The sequence below is a fragment of the Hemitrygon akajei genome, chromosome 12 (assembly GCF_048418815.1).
Source record: "Hemitrygon akajei chromosome 12, sHemAka1.3, whole genome shotgun sequence".
Lineage (NCBI taxonomy): Eukaryota > Metazoa > Chordata > Chondrichthyes > Myliobatiformes > Dasyatidae > Hemitrygon > Hemitrygon akajei.
In genome coordinates, this window is record NC_133135.1 from 14346090 (window position 1) to 14366368 (window position 20279).

Sequence of the window (20279 nt, forward strand, 5' to 3'; positions counted from 1 at the left end):
TGCCAGGAAAAGAAGTGCCTGAAATGTCAGTAGAAGAAGGCCAGCAAAGAGTAGAGACTACTGCTGTAGAGCTGTTAATACCCTCAGGACTCTGTGCAGAGTTGAGTGCATAGAAGATGCTACAAAGAGAGAGCCAGGAGGTGAGCAGCTTTCAAAGACAACCTGTTTGGCGTTGCCAAAGAACTACTGGGTCAGAAGCTAAGTGGGACCTTGGTATGCTCAAAGGAGGAACCAGACCTACATATCCAGACCACATATGGTGACTCAATCAGAAGAGAGATCTGTAGCACCGTGATAGGTCCACCTCCACTCAGTACTGCATTCAACAGCAGGGAACCACTCCTGAAAGAAGTGCAAGATGTGGTGAGGAAGGCAAGTTCTGGTTCTGTACCAGGACTGAGTAGAATCCTGTATGAAGTCTATATACAGTGTCCTTGACAGCTTAAAAGGCCACAGAGGATACTGAGAGTCACTTGGAGGAGAGGGAAGGTGGCTAAGCAGTGGACATTTACTGATGGAAACCAGATCCCAGAGAAAGAAGATTCCAGGAACATTGACCAGTTCAGGATCATCTCCTTGCTCAGGGTTGAAGGAAAGATCTTTTTCAGCTTTGTCACAAGGCTCCAACAATGACTTCATCAATAAATCTGTGCAGAAGAGAGGTATTCCTGGAGTGCTTATGCATTTGGAACACAGAAGTGTGGAGACCTAGCTCATTCGAGAGGTGCGGAAGAACAGAGGAGAGTTGGCGGTTCTCTGGCTTGACCTGGCCAATGCTTATGGATCAATCCCCTACGACCATGCAGCCAACCATGGGCAAACATCATGTTCCGGGCAAAGCTGCAAACCTCATCCTGGATTATTACAACAAGTCTTTACAAAACTGCTCAAGCTCTGTCAGATTGCATGGGGATCATGAGCGGATAGCCCTTTTCAAGTCCAACTACAAATTTTCAATTGGATTGAGGTCTGGACCCTGACTTGGCCACTCCAGGGCATTAGCTTTGTCATTTTTAAGCCATTCCTGTGTAGCTTTGGCTCTATGCTTGAGGTCATTGTCTTGCTGGGAAACAAATCTTCTACCAAGTCGCAGTTCTCTTGCAGACTGCATCAGGCTTTCCTTGTATTTTGCTTCATTCATTTTACCCTCTACTTTTTAAGCCTTCCAGAGTCTGCTGCAGTGAAACATCCCCACAGCACGATGCAGCCACAACCATGCTTCATGGTAGAGATGGTGTGTTTTTGATGTGCAGTGTTCGGCTTAGACCAAACATAGTGTTTAGTCTGATGGCCAAAGAGCACAATTTTGGTTTCATCAGACCAGAGAATGTTCTTCCAGCTGACTTCAGTCTCATTTCTGGAATGTCATCCTTCTGGAAAACTCATCTAGTAAATGTCACTTACAAAAATTGAAAAAGGATGGAGGTCTTGCTTTGCCTAATTTAAGAATGTATTACTGGGCTGTTAATGTGCAATATATGTCCTTTTGGTTACACTGGGTTGATAAGAACGAGTGGTCAATTTGGGTAGACTTCAAGTTGAAAGCTGTGAAACAATTTTATTTAACCTCGTTATTGGGAGCTGCTTTACCTATACAATTAGCTAAAGTTGCTAATTTAAATTTATACCCTGTGATTAAGCATTCTTTACAAATTTGGCTCCAGTTCCGTAATTTTTTTAACCTTAAAAAATTTAAACTTTATAGCTTAATTCATCGAAATTACTTTTTAAAGCCTTCTTTGAGTGATCCAAATTTTTTACTTTGGAAAAATAAAGGTATTAATTCTTTTTTAGATCTATTTAAAGAAGATAGACTGATGTCTTTTGAGCAATTAGTTGATAAATATTCTCTTTCATACTCACACTTTTTTACAATACCTTCAAGTTAGACATTCCTTACAAAAATATTTAAGTAATTTTCCTTACATATTGGATGCCGACATGTTAGATACTATTACGAGTATGAACCCTTTGATGAAGGGTTCCATTGGAAGAACTTATAATTTACTATTACAATGGGATAAGCATCCTTTATTTAAGATTAAACAAGATTGGGGAAAGGAACTTAATTTGACTTATATGATGGAGGACTGGACATGGATTCTGAAGTTGGTTAACTCTTCTTCGATCTGTGCTAGTCATTCACTGATTCAATTTAAAATTGTACATCGTTACTATTTGACGAAGGAGAGATTGTCTAAAATGTTTCCTAATGTTGATAGTTATTGTGATAGATGTAAAACTGAGACAGCTACACTGACACACATGTTTTGGTTTTGTCAGTTTTTTCTACAATTTCTAAAGCACTTAAAATTAATTTACAACCTAACAAATTAACTCTGCATTTTGGAATAATTCCTCAAAATATCCATGGTATTTCTTTGTCTGACCAACATGTTATTGCGTTTGTTACATTGATAGCTAGGAGGGCCATTCTGTTGAAGTAGAAGGATACGTTGGCTCCTACTCTGTCACAATGGTTCTCTCAAGTTATGCTATGTCTTAGTTTGGAGAAAATTAGAAGTTGAACCTTTGAACCTATGTTCGATTTTGAGAAAAGATTGGGTTAATTTGCCTGTTACTATCATTTGAGTTAATTAGTATTTTTCCTCCATGATCTAATTGTAAATTTTGGTACATTTTTTTTCTTGCTGGCGGTTTGATGTTTATCTTGAGAAGATTTTTGTATGACATGTGGCTCCAGGGTTGAATATTTAATGTTTTTTTTCCTCACTTTGCTTTAGTAGGGGTTAATTTTCTTCTTTTCTTTTGTCATCAAAATCTTTCAATCTTTAAAACATTTTTTTTCCTTGAGACATTGTAAGTGTTACCTACTTTGATGTACTCTTGTTAATTTTGGATAATAATAAAAAAAATTTGAAAAAAATTATAGCCGAGATTTCATTTGCGTGTTTTCAACAATGGTTTTCTCTTTGCCACTCCCCCATAAAGTTGCAAATGGTGAAGCACCCAGGCAACAGTTGTTGTATGCGCAGTCTCTCCCATCTCAGCCACTAAAGCTTGTAACTGCTTCAGAGTTGTCAAAGGTCCCCTTCTTGCACAGTCACTCAGTTTTTAAGGATGGTCTTCTCTAGTCAGATTTACAGCTGTGCCATGTTCTTCCATTTCTTGATAATTGACTTAACTGTACTCCAAGGGATATTCAGTGCATTGGAAATTTTCTTGTACCCATCACCTAACTTGTGCTTTTCAATAACCTTTTTGAGGAGTTGTTGGAGTGTTCTTTGATCTTCACGGTGTAGTTTTTGCCAGGATACTGACTCACCAGCAGTTGGACCTTCCAGATACAGGTGTATTTTTACTACAATCAATTGAAACACCTCGACTGCACACAGATCTCCAAAAACAGATCTCTATTTAACTAATTATGTGACTTCTAAAACCAATTGACTGTACCAGTGATGATTTGGTGTGTCATATTAAAGTGGGTGACTACTTATGCAATCAATTGTAGGGGATTCTAGGACAAGAGGGCATGACTTCAGGATTGAAGGGCGTCTTTTTAGAACTGAGATGCAGAGAAATTACTTTGGTCAAGGGTGGTAAATCTGTGGAATTTGTTGCCACAAGCTGCTGTGGAGGCCAAGTCATTGAGTGTATTTAAGGAGAAACAGCTATAGTTCCCACAGCTCATCATCAAGACCACCCTGAGACTAGACATCTCCTTGGTCTCAGAGGTATCAAAAACATCACCCTGCTGGAGTTGACAGTGCCATGGGAGGAACACCTGGAGCGGGGCCCATGATGGGAAGATGGCCAGAAATGAGAAACTTGTCAGTGACTGTCGGAGGCAGGGATGGAAGGCAAAGTGTATGCCTATTAAAGTGGGCGGCTGGGGCTTCACTGGACAGTCTTGTCACAGAAACCTCAGTGCATTGGGCATTGCTGGTACAAGGAGGCAGCGAGCGATCGGCAACTTCAAGACAGCAGAGAAAGCCTCAACATGGCTCTGGATGAAGAGAACAAGTCCACGTGGATCTGTAGCACATGTAACCTGATCACAAGACATCCCATGGCTGGGTCACCTGGGTGAGAGTATCTGATATTGAAAGACCTGAAACATCCGATGACCCCAGAATACATCACTGATGAAGTATTCTTCAAAAAATGGTCTGTGGGAGAAAACTGGAGCACCAGGGGAAAGGCCATGCATTCTATGGGGAGGCGCTACGGAATGCATGTGTCAGCTCAGTGGCAGTTCAAACGGCAACAAATTCAACTAATGACATTATTAATAATGTATTTCCTGAAGTAAATTATGTTAAATTATCACTGAAAACAATAAAGAGGTAAGTGAAGGCGAAGTGAATTTGGGGGATGAACTGTGCTGGTATGTTGCAGAATCGACATAGAAGGAGTGTGCCATTACGAGAGGAGAAGTAAAGGTAGAGGAGTTCCAATGCCTGCACAACTGGCCCAGGTGTGAGTTTGGGTCACCCTGGGCACCGAGCTGAGTTAGAGAAATCAAGAGCGGCTTCCAGGTTGGCAGCAAAACCTGGGTCCAGAGCAAGTCACTGGGTGAGATGTTCCAGAACCGGAGCCTTTCACTGCAGTGATGCTTGGGTCCTGGTATGAGGTAAGGTATATTGTTTGGATAATTTAATCACTGGCCCAGATAGACTGTAAAACAGTGTGTCAGCATCAGAGGTGAGAGCCGATTTTGCTTGCCCTCTCACGAGGTTCACTCCTCTCTCCATGGTGCTGAGGCTATGAAGACTGTTCCAGCTGCTGTGCTCCATGCCCACTAATATGATGGACTGACACTGAGGCTTTGGGCTTTTGCTCGTTTCTATTGTTTGCATGATCTGTGTTATTTTCGCCCCTTTCTCTGTGCATGGGGTGTTGGACTTTATTATATTTACGGTATTTGAAATTAGGTTTTTTTGGGTTTCTTGCTTTGTGACTGCCTGTAAGCAAACAAATCTCAAGGTTGCATAATTTATATATTCTTTGATAATAAATGTACTTTGAAAGTACAAACACCTTGCAGGGGACACAGGGTTTGAACTCTGAACACCAACAACCCAAGCTATAATAGCATCATGCTAACTGTAATGCTACAGCGGTACCCTTTGATGGAATGGAGGAGGGGACACAATGTGCTGAATGGTCTAATTCTGCTCCGGTCTTATTGTCTTAACATTTTCTGTAGCTACTCTTCGTATATCCATGCTTTGATTGTTTATGTTTGAGAGTAGCTTTTTTTTTTACTTCAGTTCCTCTGTCTTTATCTTACTAGGCCGAAGTGATCATTGCCGATTCACATGCTAAATTTGGTGATGATCCGTACACCCTCCAGTATGGCAGATGTGGTGAGCGGGGCCGATATATTCACCTGACCCCCAGCTTCATGCTGGATGATAGTGTCATCTCTATTTATGGTTCACGAGGTAACAATTTTGCTGGAAAATGTTTTCAAACGTGCAACTGGTTGGAATTTTCTGTTGAAATGATAAATTGTTTATATTCGTTTTGTGGTGCTGAAGTACAGCAAAATCTTCCCTTAATGATATTCCAGGCAAAGCTGGGAGATTGCAGCAATGAGTATCAAAACTCTATTGAGGAAGTACACTTCAGAATATGTTAAATAAAGTAAAACATTGATAATCCAGTATATGATCATTGAGAGATCCGAATGGCAGCCTCAATAGTCTGAACAATGAACACTATAGCACAGTTCAGGATCTTTGGCCCACGATATTGTGAGAACCTTTTAATCTGCTTTAATATCAATCTAACCTGTCCCTCCTACATGATCCTTCATGTGACCCCTTGTATTAGCTATTTCCACCCTGGGAAAAAGTCTCTGCCTATCCACACTATCTATTCTTCCGGCATCTATCTGTGTTTGAAGTGTGAGCCAAGATTCCAGATTGCAAGTCATTGTGTAGTCAGTGCCAAGTCAGGAATACTAAAAAATGGATAGGTTTGTGATTGGAGGTGGGTCAGAAACAATCTGATACCCATAACCTGAAGCTCATTGGGTTCTATTTTCTGCTCTCTTTGAACTCATTGGGTTCACTGAAGAAAGTACTACTATTATACTGCTGTATAACATTTACAAAAAGGGAAATACAGATATTTTGAGGTATTATATCAAATGGTCTGGAAAATCTGCTGAGCTAGCCCAACCAAAGTTGTTTTGGAGTTGACTGCATTCTGTTTCACCCCTCCCCATTCCCTCTTCTTTGATTCTCCACGCTGGCCTCCCTCTTAATCCCTCTTCCTCTCACCTGACTATCACTTCCCCCTGCTCCTCCTTCCATTCTCTTCTTAGACAATAGACAATAGGTGCAGAAGTAGACCATTCGGCCCTTTGAGCCTGCACCACCATTCTGAGATCATGGCTGATCATCTACTATCAATACCCGGTTCCTGCCTTGTCCACATATCCCTTGATTCCCCTATCCATAAGATACCTATCTAGCTCCTTCTTGAAAGCATCCAGAGAATTGGCCTCCACTGCCTTCTGAGGCAGTGCATTCCACACCCCCACAACTCTCTGGGAGAAGAAGTTTTTCCTTAACTCTGTCCTAAATGACCTATCCCTTATTCTTAAACCATGCCCTCTGGTACTTGACTCTCCCAGCATCTGGAACGTATTTCCTGCTTCTATCTTGTCCAATCTCTTAATAATCTTATATGTTGCAATCAGATCCCCTCTCAATCTCCTTAATTCCAGCGTGTACAAGCCCAGTCTCTCTAACCTCTCTGCGTAAGACAGTCCGGACATCCCAGGAATTAACCTTGTGAATCTACGCTGCACTTCCTCTACAGCCAGGATGTCCTTCCTTAACCCTGGAGACCAAAACTGTACACAATACTCCCAGTGTGGTCTCACCAGGGCCCTGTACAAATGCAAAAGGATTTCCTTGCTCTTGTACTCAATTCCCTTTATAATAAAGGCCAACATTCCATTAGCCTTCTTCACTGCCTGCTGCACTTGCTCATTCACCTTCAGTGACTGATGAACAAGGACTCCTAGATCTCTTTGTATTTCTCCCTTACCTAACTCTACACCGTTCAGATAATAATCTGCCTTCCTGTTCTTACTCCCAAAGTGGATAACCTCACACTTATTCACATTAAAGGTCATCTGCCAAGTATCTGCCCACTCATTCAGCCTATCCAAGTCACCCTGAATTCTCCTAACATCCTCATCACATGTCACACTGCCACCCAGCTTAGTATCATCAGCAAACTTGCTGATGTTATTCTCAATGCCTTCATCTAAATCGTTGATGTAAATCGTAAACAGCTGTGGTCCCAATACCGAGCTGGAGGTACATGAGGTACTTAATAAAATGGCCACTGAGTGTACTTGCTGTATCTCAGATGCTATATTAAAGGAGGCTGTTGTGAGGCTCATTCTTCACTCACAGTATGGGTTGTGACACAGCGTGTGCAATGAATGTGTGAGATCCAGCCTGCATTTTCACCCCTCGTCCGAATCCCATGTGGTGAAGCAGCATTGCCTTGAATGGCACCCCACTAGTCACCACTTGCCATTCTGAGAAACACCCATTCACCGCTACCCTTTGCTTTCTATCTGCCAACCAGTTTTCTATCCATGTCAATATCTTCCCCCCGATGCCCTGAGCTCTGATTTTACCCACCAATCTCCTATGTGGGACCTTATCAAATGCCTTCTGAAAATCAAGGTACACTACATCCACTGGATCTCCGTTGTCTAACTTCCTGGTTACATCCTCGAAAAACTCCAATAGATTAGTCAAGCATGATTTGCCCTTGGTAAATCCATGCTGGCTCGGCCCAATCCTATCACTGCTATCTAGATATGCCACTATTTCATCTTTAATAATGGACTCTAGCATCTTCCCCACTACTGATGTTAGGCTGACAGGACGATAGTTCTCTGTTTTCTCCCTCCCTCCTTTCTTTAAAAGTGGGATAACATTAGCCATTCTCCAATCCTCAGGAACTGATCCTGAATCTAAGGAACATTGGTAAATGATTACCAATGCATCCGCAATTTCCAGAGCCACCTGCTTTAGTACCCTAGGATGCAGACCATCTGGACCTGGGGATTTGTTAGCCTTCAGTCCCATCAGTCTGCTCATCACCGTTTCCTTCCTAATGTCAATCTGTTTCATTTCCTCTGTTACCCTATGTCCTTGGCCCATCCATACATCTGGGAGATTGCTTGTGTCTTCCCTAGTGAAGACAGATCTAAAGTACTTATTAAATTCTTCTGCCATTTCTCTGTTTCCCATAAGAATTTCACCCAATTCATTCTTCAAGGGCCCAACATTGTTCTTAACTATCTTCTTTCTCTTCACATACCTAAAAAAGCTTTTGCTATCCTCCTTTATATTCCTGGCTAGCTTGCGTTCATACCTCATTTTTTCTCCCCGTATTGCCTTTTTAGTTCTGTTGTTCCTTAAAAATTTCCTAACCACCTGTCTTCCCATTCACCTTAGCTCTGTCATACTTCTTTTTTTAAAAATGCTATGCAATCTCTGACTTCCTTTGTCAACCACTGTGGCCCCTTTCCTCCCTTCGAATCCTTCCTTCTCCGGGGGATGAACTGATTTTTCACCTTGTGCATTATTCCCAAGAGTACCTGTCATTGCTGTTCCACTGTCTATTCTGCTAGGATATCCATCCATTTAACTTTGGCCAGCTCCTCTCTCATGACTCCATAGTCTCCTTTGTTCAACTGCAACACTGACACCTCCGATCTGCCCTTATCCTTCTCAAATTGCAGATAAAAACTTATCATATTATGGTCACTACCTCCTAATGGCTCCTTTACTTCAAGATCGCTTATCAAATCCTGTTCATTACACAACACTAAATCCAGAATAGCCTTGTCCCCGGTCGGCTCTCGTACAAGCTGTTCCAAGAATGCCAAGAAATAGACTCTACAAGCTCCCTATCCTGGGGTCCAGCACCAATCTGATTCTCCCAGTTCACCTGCATGTTGAAATCCCCCATAACTACTGCGACATTACCTTTGCCACATGCCAATGTTAACTCCCTATTCAACTTGCATCCAATATCCATGCTACTGTTTGGGGGCCTGTAGACAACACCCATTAGGGACTTTTTGCCCTTACTGTTCCTCAGTTCTATCCACACAGACTCTACTTCTCCTGATCCTATGTCCCCCCTTGCAAAGGACTGAATCTCATTCCTCACCAACAGGGCCACCCCACCCCCTCTGCCCACATTTCTGTCCCTATGATAGCACGTATACCCTTGTACATTCATTTCCCAGGTCTGATCTTCCTGCAGCCATGTCTCCGTTATCCCAACAACATCATAGTTACCCATTCGCACCTGAACTTCAAGCTCATCCGCCTTATTTCTGACACTTCGTGTATTCAGATATAGAATTTTTAACCCATTTCTCCTCTCTCTGTTTAAATCGCTGCCTATTGTGCTTAACCCAGCTCCCCAAACTCCCATCAGAATATACGCCCCTTGAATTTTGTTGTCCTTCCTAAATTTACTTATTCTTTCTGCACATTTAACTCCATGTTCCGTCAGACTATCCCTCTGTACGTGTGTCCTCCTTATCACTTGTTCTGCCTCACCTTTCTCTACTACACACTTAATATTCCAGAACCGTGTAGTCCCCACCTGTCCTTTATTCTTCATCTCGCTATCCTCTCTCACACCCTGGATCCCTGGCCCCTGCAATAATCTTCTATCAGATTATTTCTTCGGTCCCTTACCTTTGCTACCTATCACCTCCCAGCTTCTCACTTTATTCACCCTCCCTTACCCACCTAGCTTCACCTATCAACTTCTGTTTCTCTTCCTCCCATTTATGGTTTCTCTCACCTTGCCTTCCAGTCCTAATAAAGGACTTTGGCCCAAAATGCTGACGGTTTATTAATTTCCATAGATGGTGACTGACCTGCTGAGTTCCTCCAGCATTTTGTGAGGGCTGTTCTATATTTCCAGCATCTGCAGAATCTGAAGAGTTTCTGTTAAAGCTAATTAGTGAACTTTGGGAGTTGATATAAAATACTATGATGGTGATAACACAAAATAAGAAAATATAGCCCACATTTTCCAATACCTGTTGGTGGTCTGATCTGACCTGTTGCCATGCTTTTATTTGAAGTGGGTTTGTGGGCAAATTCCTCTATTCAAAAGCTGATTCTGAGCTTAACAATGGGACCCTGTCTTAAGTTACAACTCCCTCCTGCTATAGTTACTTTGAGAGCTGGTTAAGGAAAGGTTCAATGGATTAGGATTTTCTTCACGGAAGCGTGGAACATGATGGGTGATCTTATCGAGGTATACAAGATTGAGGGGTACAGAGAGGGTGAATGCATGCAGGATTTTCCCCTCTGGCTGAGTGAGACTAGAACTGGTTTAGAATGAAAAGTGAAATATTTAAGAGGAATTTGAGGGGGGAGCTTTTTCACTCAGAGGGTGGTGCAAGTGCAGGTTTAGTTGTAACATTTCAGAGACGTGTGGGTAGGTACATGGATGAGAGAGGTATTGAGGACTATGGTCCATATATAGGTAGAGGGGTCTCATGGCCTGTTTCTGTGCTGTGGTGCTCTAAGACTCCATGCAGATGCTGGAGATTTGAAATAGACAGACACTAGCAGAAACATCAGCCTAATTACCTGCATGAACACTGGCAATTCGAAGGGGAACTGTTGGCTTTTTCAAATCAGAATGTACAGTGCATTCATTTCCATTGCAAAACAGTTAGATTTGCTCTGTAATGAATTCAAGAACAGTGGTGTGAACAATCACAAATTCCTAAAATAGAAACAAGGTTTCCATTCCTACCAACTTTTTTTCTTGATACTGCATTCTCCTCTACCAATTTTGTTCAATCATTTCTTTCCACTGCACCCCTCTGTTTAGCTGATGTTTTGGTATCACTTGTTAAAAATGTATTTTTACATGCATGGCTTGCACAGCAACAGATTTGCACCATGCACCCAAGCACTGTTTCTGCACATTCTAATGAACAGCCAGCTGACCTGCTTCCTGTGTATAAGGTGTCACTCTTCACTACCCTTCTTTCTTTTAAGTCCCTCCTTTATAACTACGGCCAAGTTTTTGGTCACCTCTTTGAATATTTCTATATGTAGTTGAATAAGGCTCCAGTGAAGCACTTTTAGATGACTTATTGTGTCAAGGTTCTCCATCGATGGAAGTGGCTGTTTAGTTTTGAGTTTGGTTGTATCAAAGTACTATTATTTTTCTAGATAAAGTGTTTGTACACGAGTGGGCCCATCTTCAGTGGGGTGTTTTTGATGAATATAATGACATGGTGCCCTTTTACTTTTCTGGCAACAAAATCCACGCAACTGGGTGAGTTACACTTCAATATATGTCATGTGATATGATGGTATTAAATAGTAATTTTTTTTTTGTTTCCAGGATTGCTTTTGTACACACCCATAGTATTATGTAGTTTAACTATTCAGTTGAATTTTCTTGTTTGCTGTGGCAGTGTAGATGTGTACCTCTGCAGCAAGAAGGAGTATGGGTGAGCTGTGCAAAAAAGGAACCTGTCACTCGGAGGATCCAGTCGTTGGACTTTTGGCAATGGAGGGAGTTCGCCACACTGCCTCAGACTGTGCAGAGCAGGGCTGAGCACATCGTGCAAGCATCCTTCCGCATGAACTGTGCATGCACAAATGTATTTTGATAAGGGATGCTGCAGCATTGGTTGAATACAGTTTGAAGTTACTGTATACTGCACATATGCAAATGTTGTCTTTTGCACTGGACAGATTGCGTCCTGATATGTCTGTCCCAAATTGTTGTATCAGACTGGTGTATATGTTTCACTATGCCTGCAGCTTGGTCATAGTCATAGAGTCATGCAGGACCTAAATAGGCCATTTGGCCCAGCAAGTTCATGCTGACCATCAAGGATCTATTTAAACTAACATCATTTACCAGCACTTGTCTTCAATGCCTTGAGGATTCTCACAATCTGAGAAGCCTACTCCACATCACCTTCTCATGCAGTGCATTCCAGGTCACCCTCTGAGCAGACCTTCTGTGGGCCTACAGTCCTTGGTCCTGGATTCTCAGACTCACAGAAATTGAGTCTCCAATTTCCTGTACCTGACCTGGACTCTCAGACTCAGAGACTAGCTTCAATAATCAGGTAAATCCACGACCATATTCAAGACTCCACATCTGCTGTAAACACCTCCAGAGGCATGCTTGGGTTATAAATGTAAACTGTAGGCTTAAATTATATATCTCTCCTGAATTGAAGGACTCTTAGAACCAAACAGAACAGGTTTTATTTTGGATCAACTAACAAAACACTGGAGAAACTCAATGGGTCAGGCAGCATCTATGGAGGGAAAATCATTCAGTGGCCATTTTTATTAGGTATACCTGTATATCTGCTGTTAATGCAAATATTTAATCAGCTAAGCATGTGGCTTCAACTCAAAGCATAAAGAAGGTGGTGTCACAGGTAGACAGGGTTGCAAAGAAAGCTTTTGGCACACTGGCCTTCATAAATCAAAATACTGAGTACAGGAGATGGGATGTTATGTTGAAGTTGTATAAGACATTGATGAGGCTTAATTTGGAGTATTCTGTGCAGTTCTGGTCACTTAGCTACAGGAATAATGTAAACAAGGTTGAAAGAGTATAGAGAATATCTACAAGGATGTTGCCAGGACTGAAGGACCTGAGTTATAAGGGAAGATTGAATAGGTTAACACTTTATTCCTTGGAATTGGAACATAGAAAATGGAGGGGAGATTTGATCAAGGTTTACAAAATTATGAGGGGTATAAATAGGGTAAATGCTGGCAATTTTTTTCCACTGAAATTGGGTGGGACTACAACTTGAAGTCATGAGTTAAGGGTGAAAGGTGAAAAAGGGGAATATGAGGGCAAACTTCACTCAGATGGGCATTAGAGTGTGAAACATGCTGCCAGTGCTAGTAATGTATGTGAACTCTATTTCAACATTTAAGAGAAGTTTGGATAGGTACATAGATGGTAGGGGAATGGAGGGCTATGGTCTCAGTGTAGGTCGAGGGGAGTAGATATTTTATATGTTTTGGCATGGACTAGGTGGGCCAAAGGGCCTGTTTCTGGGCTGTACTTTTCTATGACTCTAACTATGCATTATAACTTTAGTGTGCAGAAGAGTATCTCTGAATATACAACATGACAAACCTTGCAGTGGTTTGGCTACAGCAGTAGAAGATCACAAACATACACACAGTAGCCACTTTACTGGGTACAGGAGGTATCTACTGAGGTGGCCACTGAGTGTAGGCCATCAAGTTTTGGGTCAAGGCTCTGAAGGAAACAAGACCTGGAGACACAAATGACTGGAGATGCTGGATTGCTCCACGACAAAGTTTCATCAAAGTGTGGCTACTTTGAAGAAGTTTTCCTCCTCACAGTAAGGTTGGATATTCAATGCTTTAGGTCAAGAACCTTCATCTGGACTGAATGAAAGAAGGGAGATAGCCAATATAAAAAGGTGGAAGGAAGGTGTGGAAGGTGGATGCAGTTTAGGGAAATGATGAACAGATGAGCAGCAGAGAACACAAAGGGGAACAGTGAGGGGGGGTTTCACAGAAATCCCATCATAGAGATTCAGATTCTGACCTTGCTGCTCTCCTCTGTTCTTTGCAGCCCATTTATCTCATTTGTCCATCTGCTCCCTCAGCTGGATCAACCTATCATCTGCAAGCTCTTGCTTCATCCCTTCTCTGCACCTTGACTCTAAACTTTCACTGTCCAAACATACCGTGAGCAAGAAAAGTTCTTCAGAATAGCCCTACTTTGCGGAAACTTTGTAGTGGAGTGATCCAGCATCTGCAGTCATTTGACTTGGTCTTCTGTATGTTAGAAAAAACATACTGTGGAAATAAGTAAGATGAAATTATTTGGTTTCTTCTCACTTTCAGGTGTTCTAAAGAAATAGCAGGAAAGTTTGCCTCATGCTCAGGAGGCTCCTGTTCTTCCTGTAGCACTGATAGTAACACCGGTCTCCCAAATGGTGATTGTATGTTTTTCCCAGATGAAAGTCAAACAACAGCAGCTTCGATAATGTATCTCCAAGGATTAAAAGATGTAAGTTGAACTTCCAATAAGTTCTTTCTGAGAACAATTTCTGGAACAGCAAAGGAACATTTATAAATTGATTAAAAGACAAAATCCCTATGCATTTTCAGTACCCTATCAAGTAACCAGTGCACATGTTATGAAGGCCACGTGTCAGATTTTCATTCCAATAGGATAATATGATTTACCCCACTTAGAAATTACATTTCCCCAAACTGAGTTACTACAATATCACAATGCTAAAAGTTAATTGATTTAGTTTTCTCTGGTAAAGTTGGACTTTATTGAGCTCTAGCTGGTGTAAATGAAGACAAATTCCTCAGAGTGATAAAGATTTAAAGATTAAAAAAAATAGCTTTATCTATCACATGTATATCGAAACGTGCAGTGAAATGTGTCATTTGCATCAAATCAGATCAATGAGTATTGTGCTGAGGGCAGCACACAAGTGTCACCGCGCTTATGGTACCAACATAGCAGGCCCATAAGTTACACAGTAAGTCTTGAAATGTGGGAGGAATCCGGAGCAGCTGGAGGAAACCCATGGAGTCATGGGGAGAACATACAAACTCCTTATAGATCGTGGTGGGAATTGAATCCAATCTTACAGTTGGCACTGTAAAGTGATAGGCTAACCTCTGATACCATGATGACCCCTAAGTGTGATGCATGTTGATGCCCATTGTGTCCTCTGGAATGTAGTCATTGGTTCAAGTCCTCAGATTACACTATGGTAGAAAAGCCTGCGGAGGGAATGCAGAACTAGCAAGGATCACATTGGCAGATCATCAAGTAAGCCTAGAAACAGCAGCTTTCTGGCTCAGGAGTAAAATTTCCACCAGTTGAAGTGAAACCCAGTAAACAGATCTGCAAATGCTGACAGACACTGACATTTCTTACATCCTCATTTTTCAGGTGGTTGAATTCTGCGACAGTGGCACCCACAATCCCGAAGCACCAAACATGCAGAACAAAATGTGCGATTACAGGAGCACTTGGGACGTGATCAGTCAATCAGAGGACTTCAAGAATAACCCTCCAGCTCATATTGCTTCCCTTGCGCCGGCGTTTACTCTACTGCAAGCCAAGGATCGAGTGCTATGCTTCGTTCTTGATTACTCTGGAAGCATGAGTGTGGTATGAAATAGTAGTGATGATTTAATCTGAGGAATAATCCCTTCATTTGAGGTGTCTGTGTAATATCATGTAGTTAGATACTTCATCCTAGCATTTTGGTTACCCATGCAAGCTGGAACCTGATAAAGTATTTCAAGAATCAATCTGAAATAGGCTAAAAAAAAAATACCAGAAGGATTTTAAAACACAGGAGATTCTGCAATGCTAGAAGTTAAAGTGTGAAATGTTGCACTTTGTGGGGACAAATAAGGGTAGGACATATGAGAAGTGGTAGGGCACTGAGGAGTGCGTAGAACAGAGGGATCTAGGATATAGATCCATTATTCCTTGAAAATGGTATCACATGCACATAGGGTCATAAAGAGAGATCTTGGCACATTGGCTTTCCTAATTAAAAGTATTGTGGACAAGAATTGGGATGTTATGAATTGAATTGAATTGACTTTATTACTTGCATCCTTCACGTACATGAAGAATAAAAATCTTTAAGTTACATCTCCGGCTGAGTGTACAATGTGCAATTTATAGTAATTTGTAATAAATAGTATGTACAACAGGACAGGCAATATAACATAGAAATACAATTGTATCAATGTGAATTAATCAGTCTGATGGCCTGGTGGAAGAAGCTGTTCCGGAGCCTGTTGCTCCTGGCTTTTATGCTGCGGTACCGTTTCCTAGATGATAGCAGCTGGAACAGTTTGTGGTTGGGGTGAGTTGGGTCTTCAATATTCTGTTGGGCCCTTTTTACACACCTGTCTTTGTAAATGTCCTAAATAGTGGGAATTTCACCTCCACAGATGTGCTGAGCTGTCCGCATCACTCTCTGCAGAGTCCTGCGATTGAGGGAAGTACAGTTCCCATACCAGGCAGTGATGCAGCCAGTCAGGATGCTCTCAACTGTGCCCATGTAGAAAGTTCTTAGGATTTGGGGACCTGTACCAAACTTCTTCAACCGTCTAAGGTGAAACAGGTGCTATTGTGCTTTTTTCACCACACAGCTGGTATGTACAGACCATGTGAGATCTTTGCTGATGTGTATGCCGAGGAACTTAAAACTGTTCACCTTCTCAACCTCAGATCCATTGATGTCAATAGGAGTTAACCTGCCTCCATTCCTCCTGTAGTCCAAAACCAGCTGAAGTTGTAATAAATGTTGGTGAGGCTTAATATGAAGTATTGTGTGCAATTTAGGTCACCTACCAACAGGAAAGATGTCAATAACATTGAAAGGATGCAGATCAAATTTTCAAGGATGTTGCCAGGACTTCAGGACCTGAGATTTAGGGAAAGGTTGAATAGGTTAGGACTTTATTCCCTAGAGCATGGGTTCCCAAACTCTTTTAATGCCATGGACACCTACCGTTAACTGAGGGGTCTGTGGACGCTAGGTAGGAATACCTGCCCAAGAGCACTGGAGAATGAAGCTAGAATTGATAGAGTTATACAAAATTATGAGGTAAATGTAAGCAGGATTTTTCCATTGAGGTTGGCTGAGAATAGAAGTAGACATCATGGGTTAAGGGTAAAATGTGAAATGTTTAGGGGGAATGTTGTATTTCCTCAATGCCAGACTAAGGGTAAAGACCATAAGACCAGAAGGTAGAGGAGCAGAATTAGGCCAATTGGCCCATTAAGTCTCCTCCAACATCTCATCATGGCTGATGGCATTTTCCCCTTCAGCCCTAATCTCCTCTCTTCTCCCCTTTTCCCTTATTGACACTGGCCTCTCTTTTACATTAAATATATCTGAAGAAACTTTTGGTATCCTCTTTAATATTATTGGATAGCTTATCTTTGTATTCCATGTTGAATCCATCTGGGTAGAGATTAGGAATAGTAAAGGGAAAAATATCACTGGTGAGAGTTGTCTATCAGCCACCGAACAATAATGTTACAGTGCCACAGGCAACAAACAGAGAAATATCTGAGGCATGGAACAGCAATTATCACGGGGGACTTTAACTTGCACATAGTTTGGATCAATCAAGTTGGTTGAGGCCGCCTGAAGGAAAACTTCATAGCATTAATCTGTGATGGCTTTCTATATCTGTTACTGAACCTACAAGGGAACGTGCTACCTTAGATCTGATCCTGTGCAATGAGACAGGTAAAATTAGTGATCTTGTAGTTAGAAAAGAGTGATCACAGTGTGCTTGAGTTTTTCTTACAAATGGAGGGTGCAATAGTTAGATTGAAAACCAGTGTATTATGTCTAAACAATGGAGACTACAATGGGATGAGGGAGGACTTGGCTAGTGTAGACTGCAAACACAGGCTACAATGGAGACTACAATGGGATGAGGGAGGACTTGGCAAGTGTAGACTGCAAACACAGGCTATATGGTGGGACGGTTGAGTAACAGTGGAAGACTTCAAAAGAGATTTTTCAACGTGCTCAACAAAAGCATATTCCAGTTAAAAGCAAGGACAGTAAGGGTGGGGAGAGTGAGCCTTGGATAACTAAGGAAATAAAGGAAGGCATCAAACTAAAAGCTTGTGTGTACAAAGTCACCAAGAGTAGTAGGAAACTGGAGGATTGGGAGAACTTTAAAAAGCAAAAAATCAACCACTAAATAGCAATAAAGGAAGGGAGGATAGATTTTAAAAATAAACCAGCACCGGATATAAAAACGGATAGTAATTTTTAAATAATTATATAAAACGGAAAAGGGTGGCTAAAGTGAATGTAGGTCCCTTGGAGGACGAGAAGGGGGAATTGATGTTGGGTAATGAGGAAATGGCAGAGGCTTTGAATGACTAATTTGTGTCAGTCTTCATGGTGGAGAACACATCTAACATGCCAAAGAGAGATGTTATGGATATGATGGGAGGTGAAGACCTCGATACAAGATCTACTACTAAAGAGGTGGGCATGAAATAGGTAAGTCCCCTGGTCCTGATGGAATGCATCCTTGGGTACCGAAAGAAATGGCAGAAGTTATAGTAGAGGCTTTGGTGATAATTTACCAACATTTTCTGGACAGATCCTGGCTGATTGGAAGACGGTGAATGTCACATCACTATTCAAAAAATGATGTAGGCAAAAGGCTGGTAACTATAGGCCAGTTAGTTTAACATCTGAAATTAGGAAAATACTTGAAGCTATCACTAAAGAAAAAATAGCTTGGCATCTGGAAGGAAATGGATCCATCAGGCAGATGCAGAATGGATTCAACAAAGGCAGGTCCTGTTTGACAAACTTACTGGAGTTCTTTGAGGATATAACAAGTGCATTGGATACAGGGGAACAGATAAATGTTATTTACTTGGATTTCTAGAAGATATTGAATAAGGTGCAACATAAAAGACTTACCATAAGATAAGGATGCATAGAGTTAGGGGTGATGTATTAGCATGGATAGAGGATTGGTTAACTAATAGAAAGCAGAGAGTTGGGATATATGAGTGTTACTCTAGTGGGCAATCAGTGGTGAGCTGTGTGCTGCAGGATTGGTGCTAGGCCTACAATTGTTCACGATATACATTAACGATCTGGAAGAGGGGACCGACTGTAATGTATCTAACTTTGCTGATGATACTAAATTGAGTGGAAAAGCAAATTGTGCAGAAGATTCAGAGAGTTTGCAGAGATATAGATAGGTTAAGTGAGTAGTCAAGGGTCTGGTAGTTGGAATACAATGTTGGTAAATGCGAGGTCATCCACTTTGGAAGGAAAAATAGAAGAGCAGATTATTATTTAAATGGTAGAAAATCGCAGCATGCTGCTGTGCAGAGGGACTTGGGAATGCTTGTGCATGAATCTCAAAAGGTTAGTTTGCAGGTGGTGCAGCAGGCTATCAAGAAGGCAAATGGAATGTTGGCCTTCATTGCTAGAGGGATTGAATTTAAGAGCAAGGAGGTTATGCTGCAACTGTACAGGGTACTGGTGAGGCCGCAAGTGGAGCACTGCGTGCATTTCTGGTCTTACTTGAGGAAGGATATACTGGCTTTGGAGGTGGTGAGAGGAGGTTCACCAGGTTGATTTCTGAAATGAGGAGATCGGACTATGAGGAGAGATTGAGTCGCCTGGGACTGTACTCTGGAATTCTGAAGAATGGGAGGAGGTATTATAGAAACTTATAACATTATGAAAGGAATGGATAAGATGGAGGTAGGAAAGTAGTTTCCACTGATTGGTGAGTCAAGAACTAGTGGACAGAGCCTCAAGATTCAGGAGAGTAGACTTAGAATGGAGCCAAGGAGGAACTGCTTTTTCCAGAGGGTGGTGAATCTGTGGAATTCTCTGCCCAATGAAGCAGTGGAGGCTACCTCAGTAAATATATTTAGGCAAGTTTGAATAGATTTTTACATGGTAGGTGAATTAAGGGTTATGGGAAAAGGCAGGTGAGTGGAGATGAGTCCATGGTCAGATCAGCTATGATCTTATTAAATGTGGAGCAGGCTCAATGGGCCATAGCCTGCTCCTGCTGTTATTTCTTATGTTCTTACTTCTTCCTTTTTGGAAATCAAAGTGGATAGTAAAAGCTTTTTCAGGTATAATAAAAAATAAAGGAGAGATGACTCAATTGTTAAGGATGAGGTGATGGAGTACTTGATGACACAGGAGCAGATAGGACAAAGTCAGCATGGTTTCTTCAAGGGAAAATCTTGCCTGACGAACCTGTTGGAATTCTTTGGGGAGATTACAAGTGGAATAGATAAAGAAGTGTGAGGTGGTTCATTTTGGTAGGTCAAATATGATGACAGAATATAGTAGTAATAGTAAGATCCTTGGCAGTGTGGAGGATCAGAGGGATCCTTGGGTCCAAGTCCATAGGACACTCAATGCTGCCGCGCAGGTTGACTCTGTGGTTAAGAAAGCATACGGTGCATTGGCCTTCATCAATCATGGGATTGAGTTTAGGAGCCGAGAGGTAATGTTGCAGCTATATATGACCCTGGTCAGACCCCACTTGGAGTACTGTGCTCAGTTCTGGTCGCCTCACTATAGGAAGGATGTGGAAACCATAGAAAGGGTGCAGAGGAGATTTACAAGGATGTTGCCTGGATTGGGGAGCATGCCTTATAAGAAAAGGTTGAGTGAACTTGGTCTTTTTTCCTTG

The 20279-nt window shown here is 41.7% G+C and overlaps 1 protein-coding gene across 1 annotated transcript in view; it reads left to right on the plus strand.

Moving 5' to 3' along the window:
• The window catches only part of LOC140737430 (calcium-activated chloride channel regulator 1-like), a 44656-nt gene that overhangs the window by 8993 nt on the left and 15384 nt on the right, over window positions 1-20279 (plus strand). The window contains exons 3-6 of the mRNA XM_073063917.1: window positions 5261-5411; window positions 11226-11331; window positions 13920-14085; window positions 14992-15213. Of these exons, the coding sequence (XP_072920018.1) occupies window positions 5261-5411; window positions 11226-11331; window positions 13920-14085; window positions 14992-15213 (645 nt within the window). The remainder of the gene's footprint in view (window positions 1-5260; window positions 5412-11225; window positions 11332-13919; window positions 14086-14991; window positions 15214-20279) is intronic.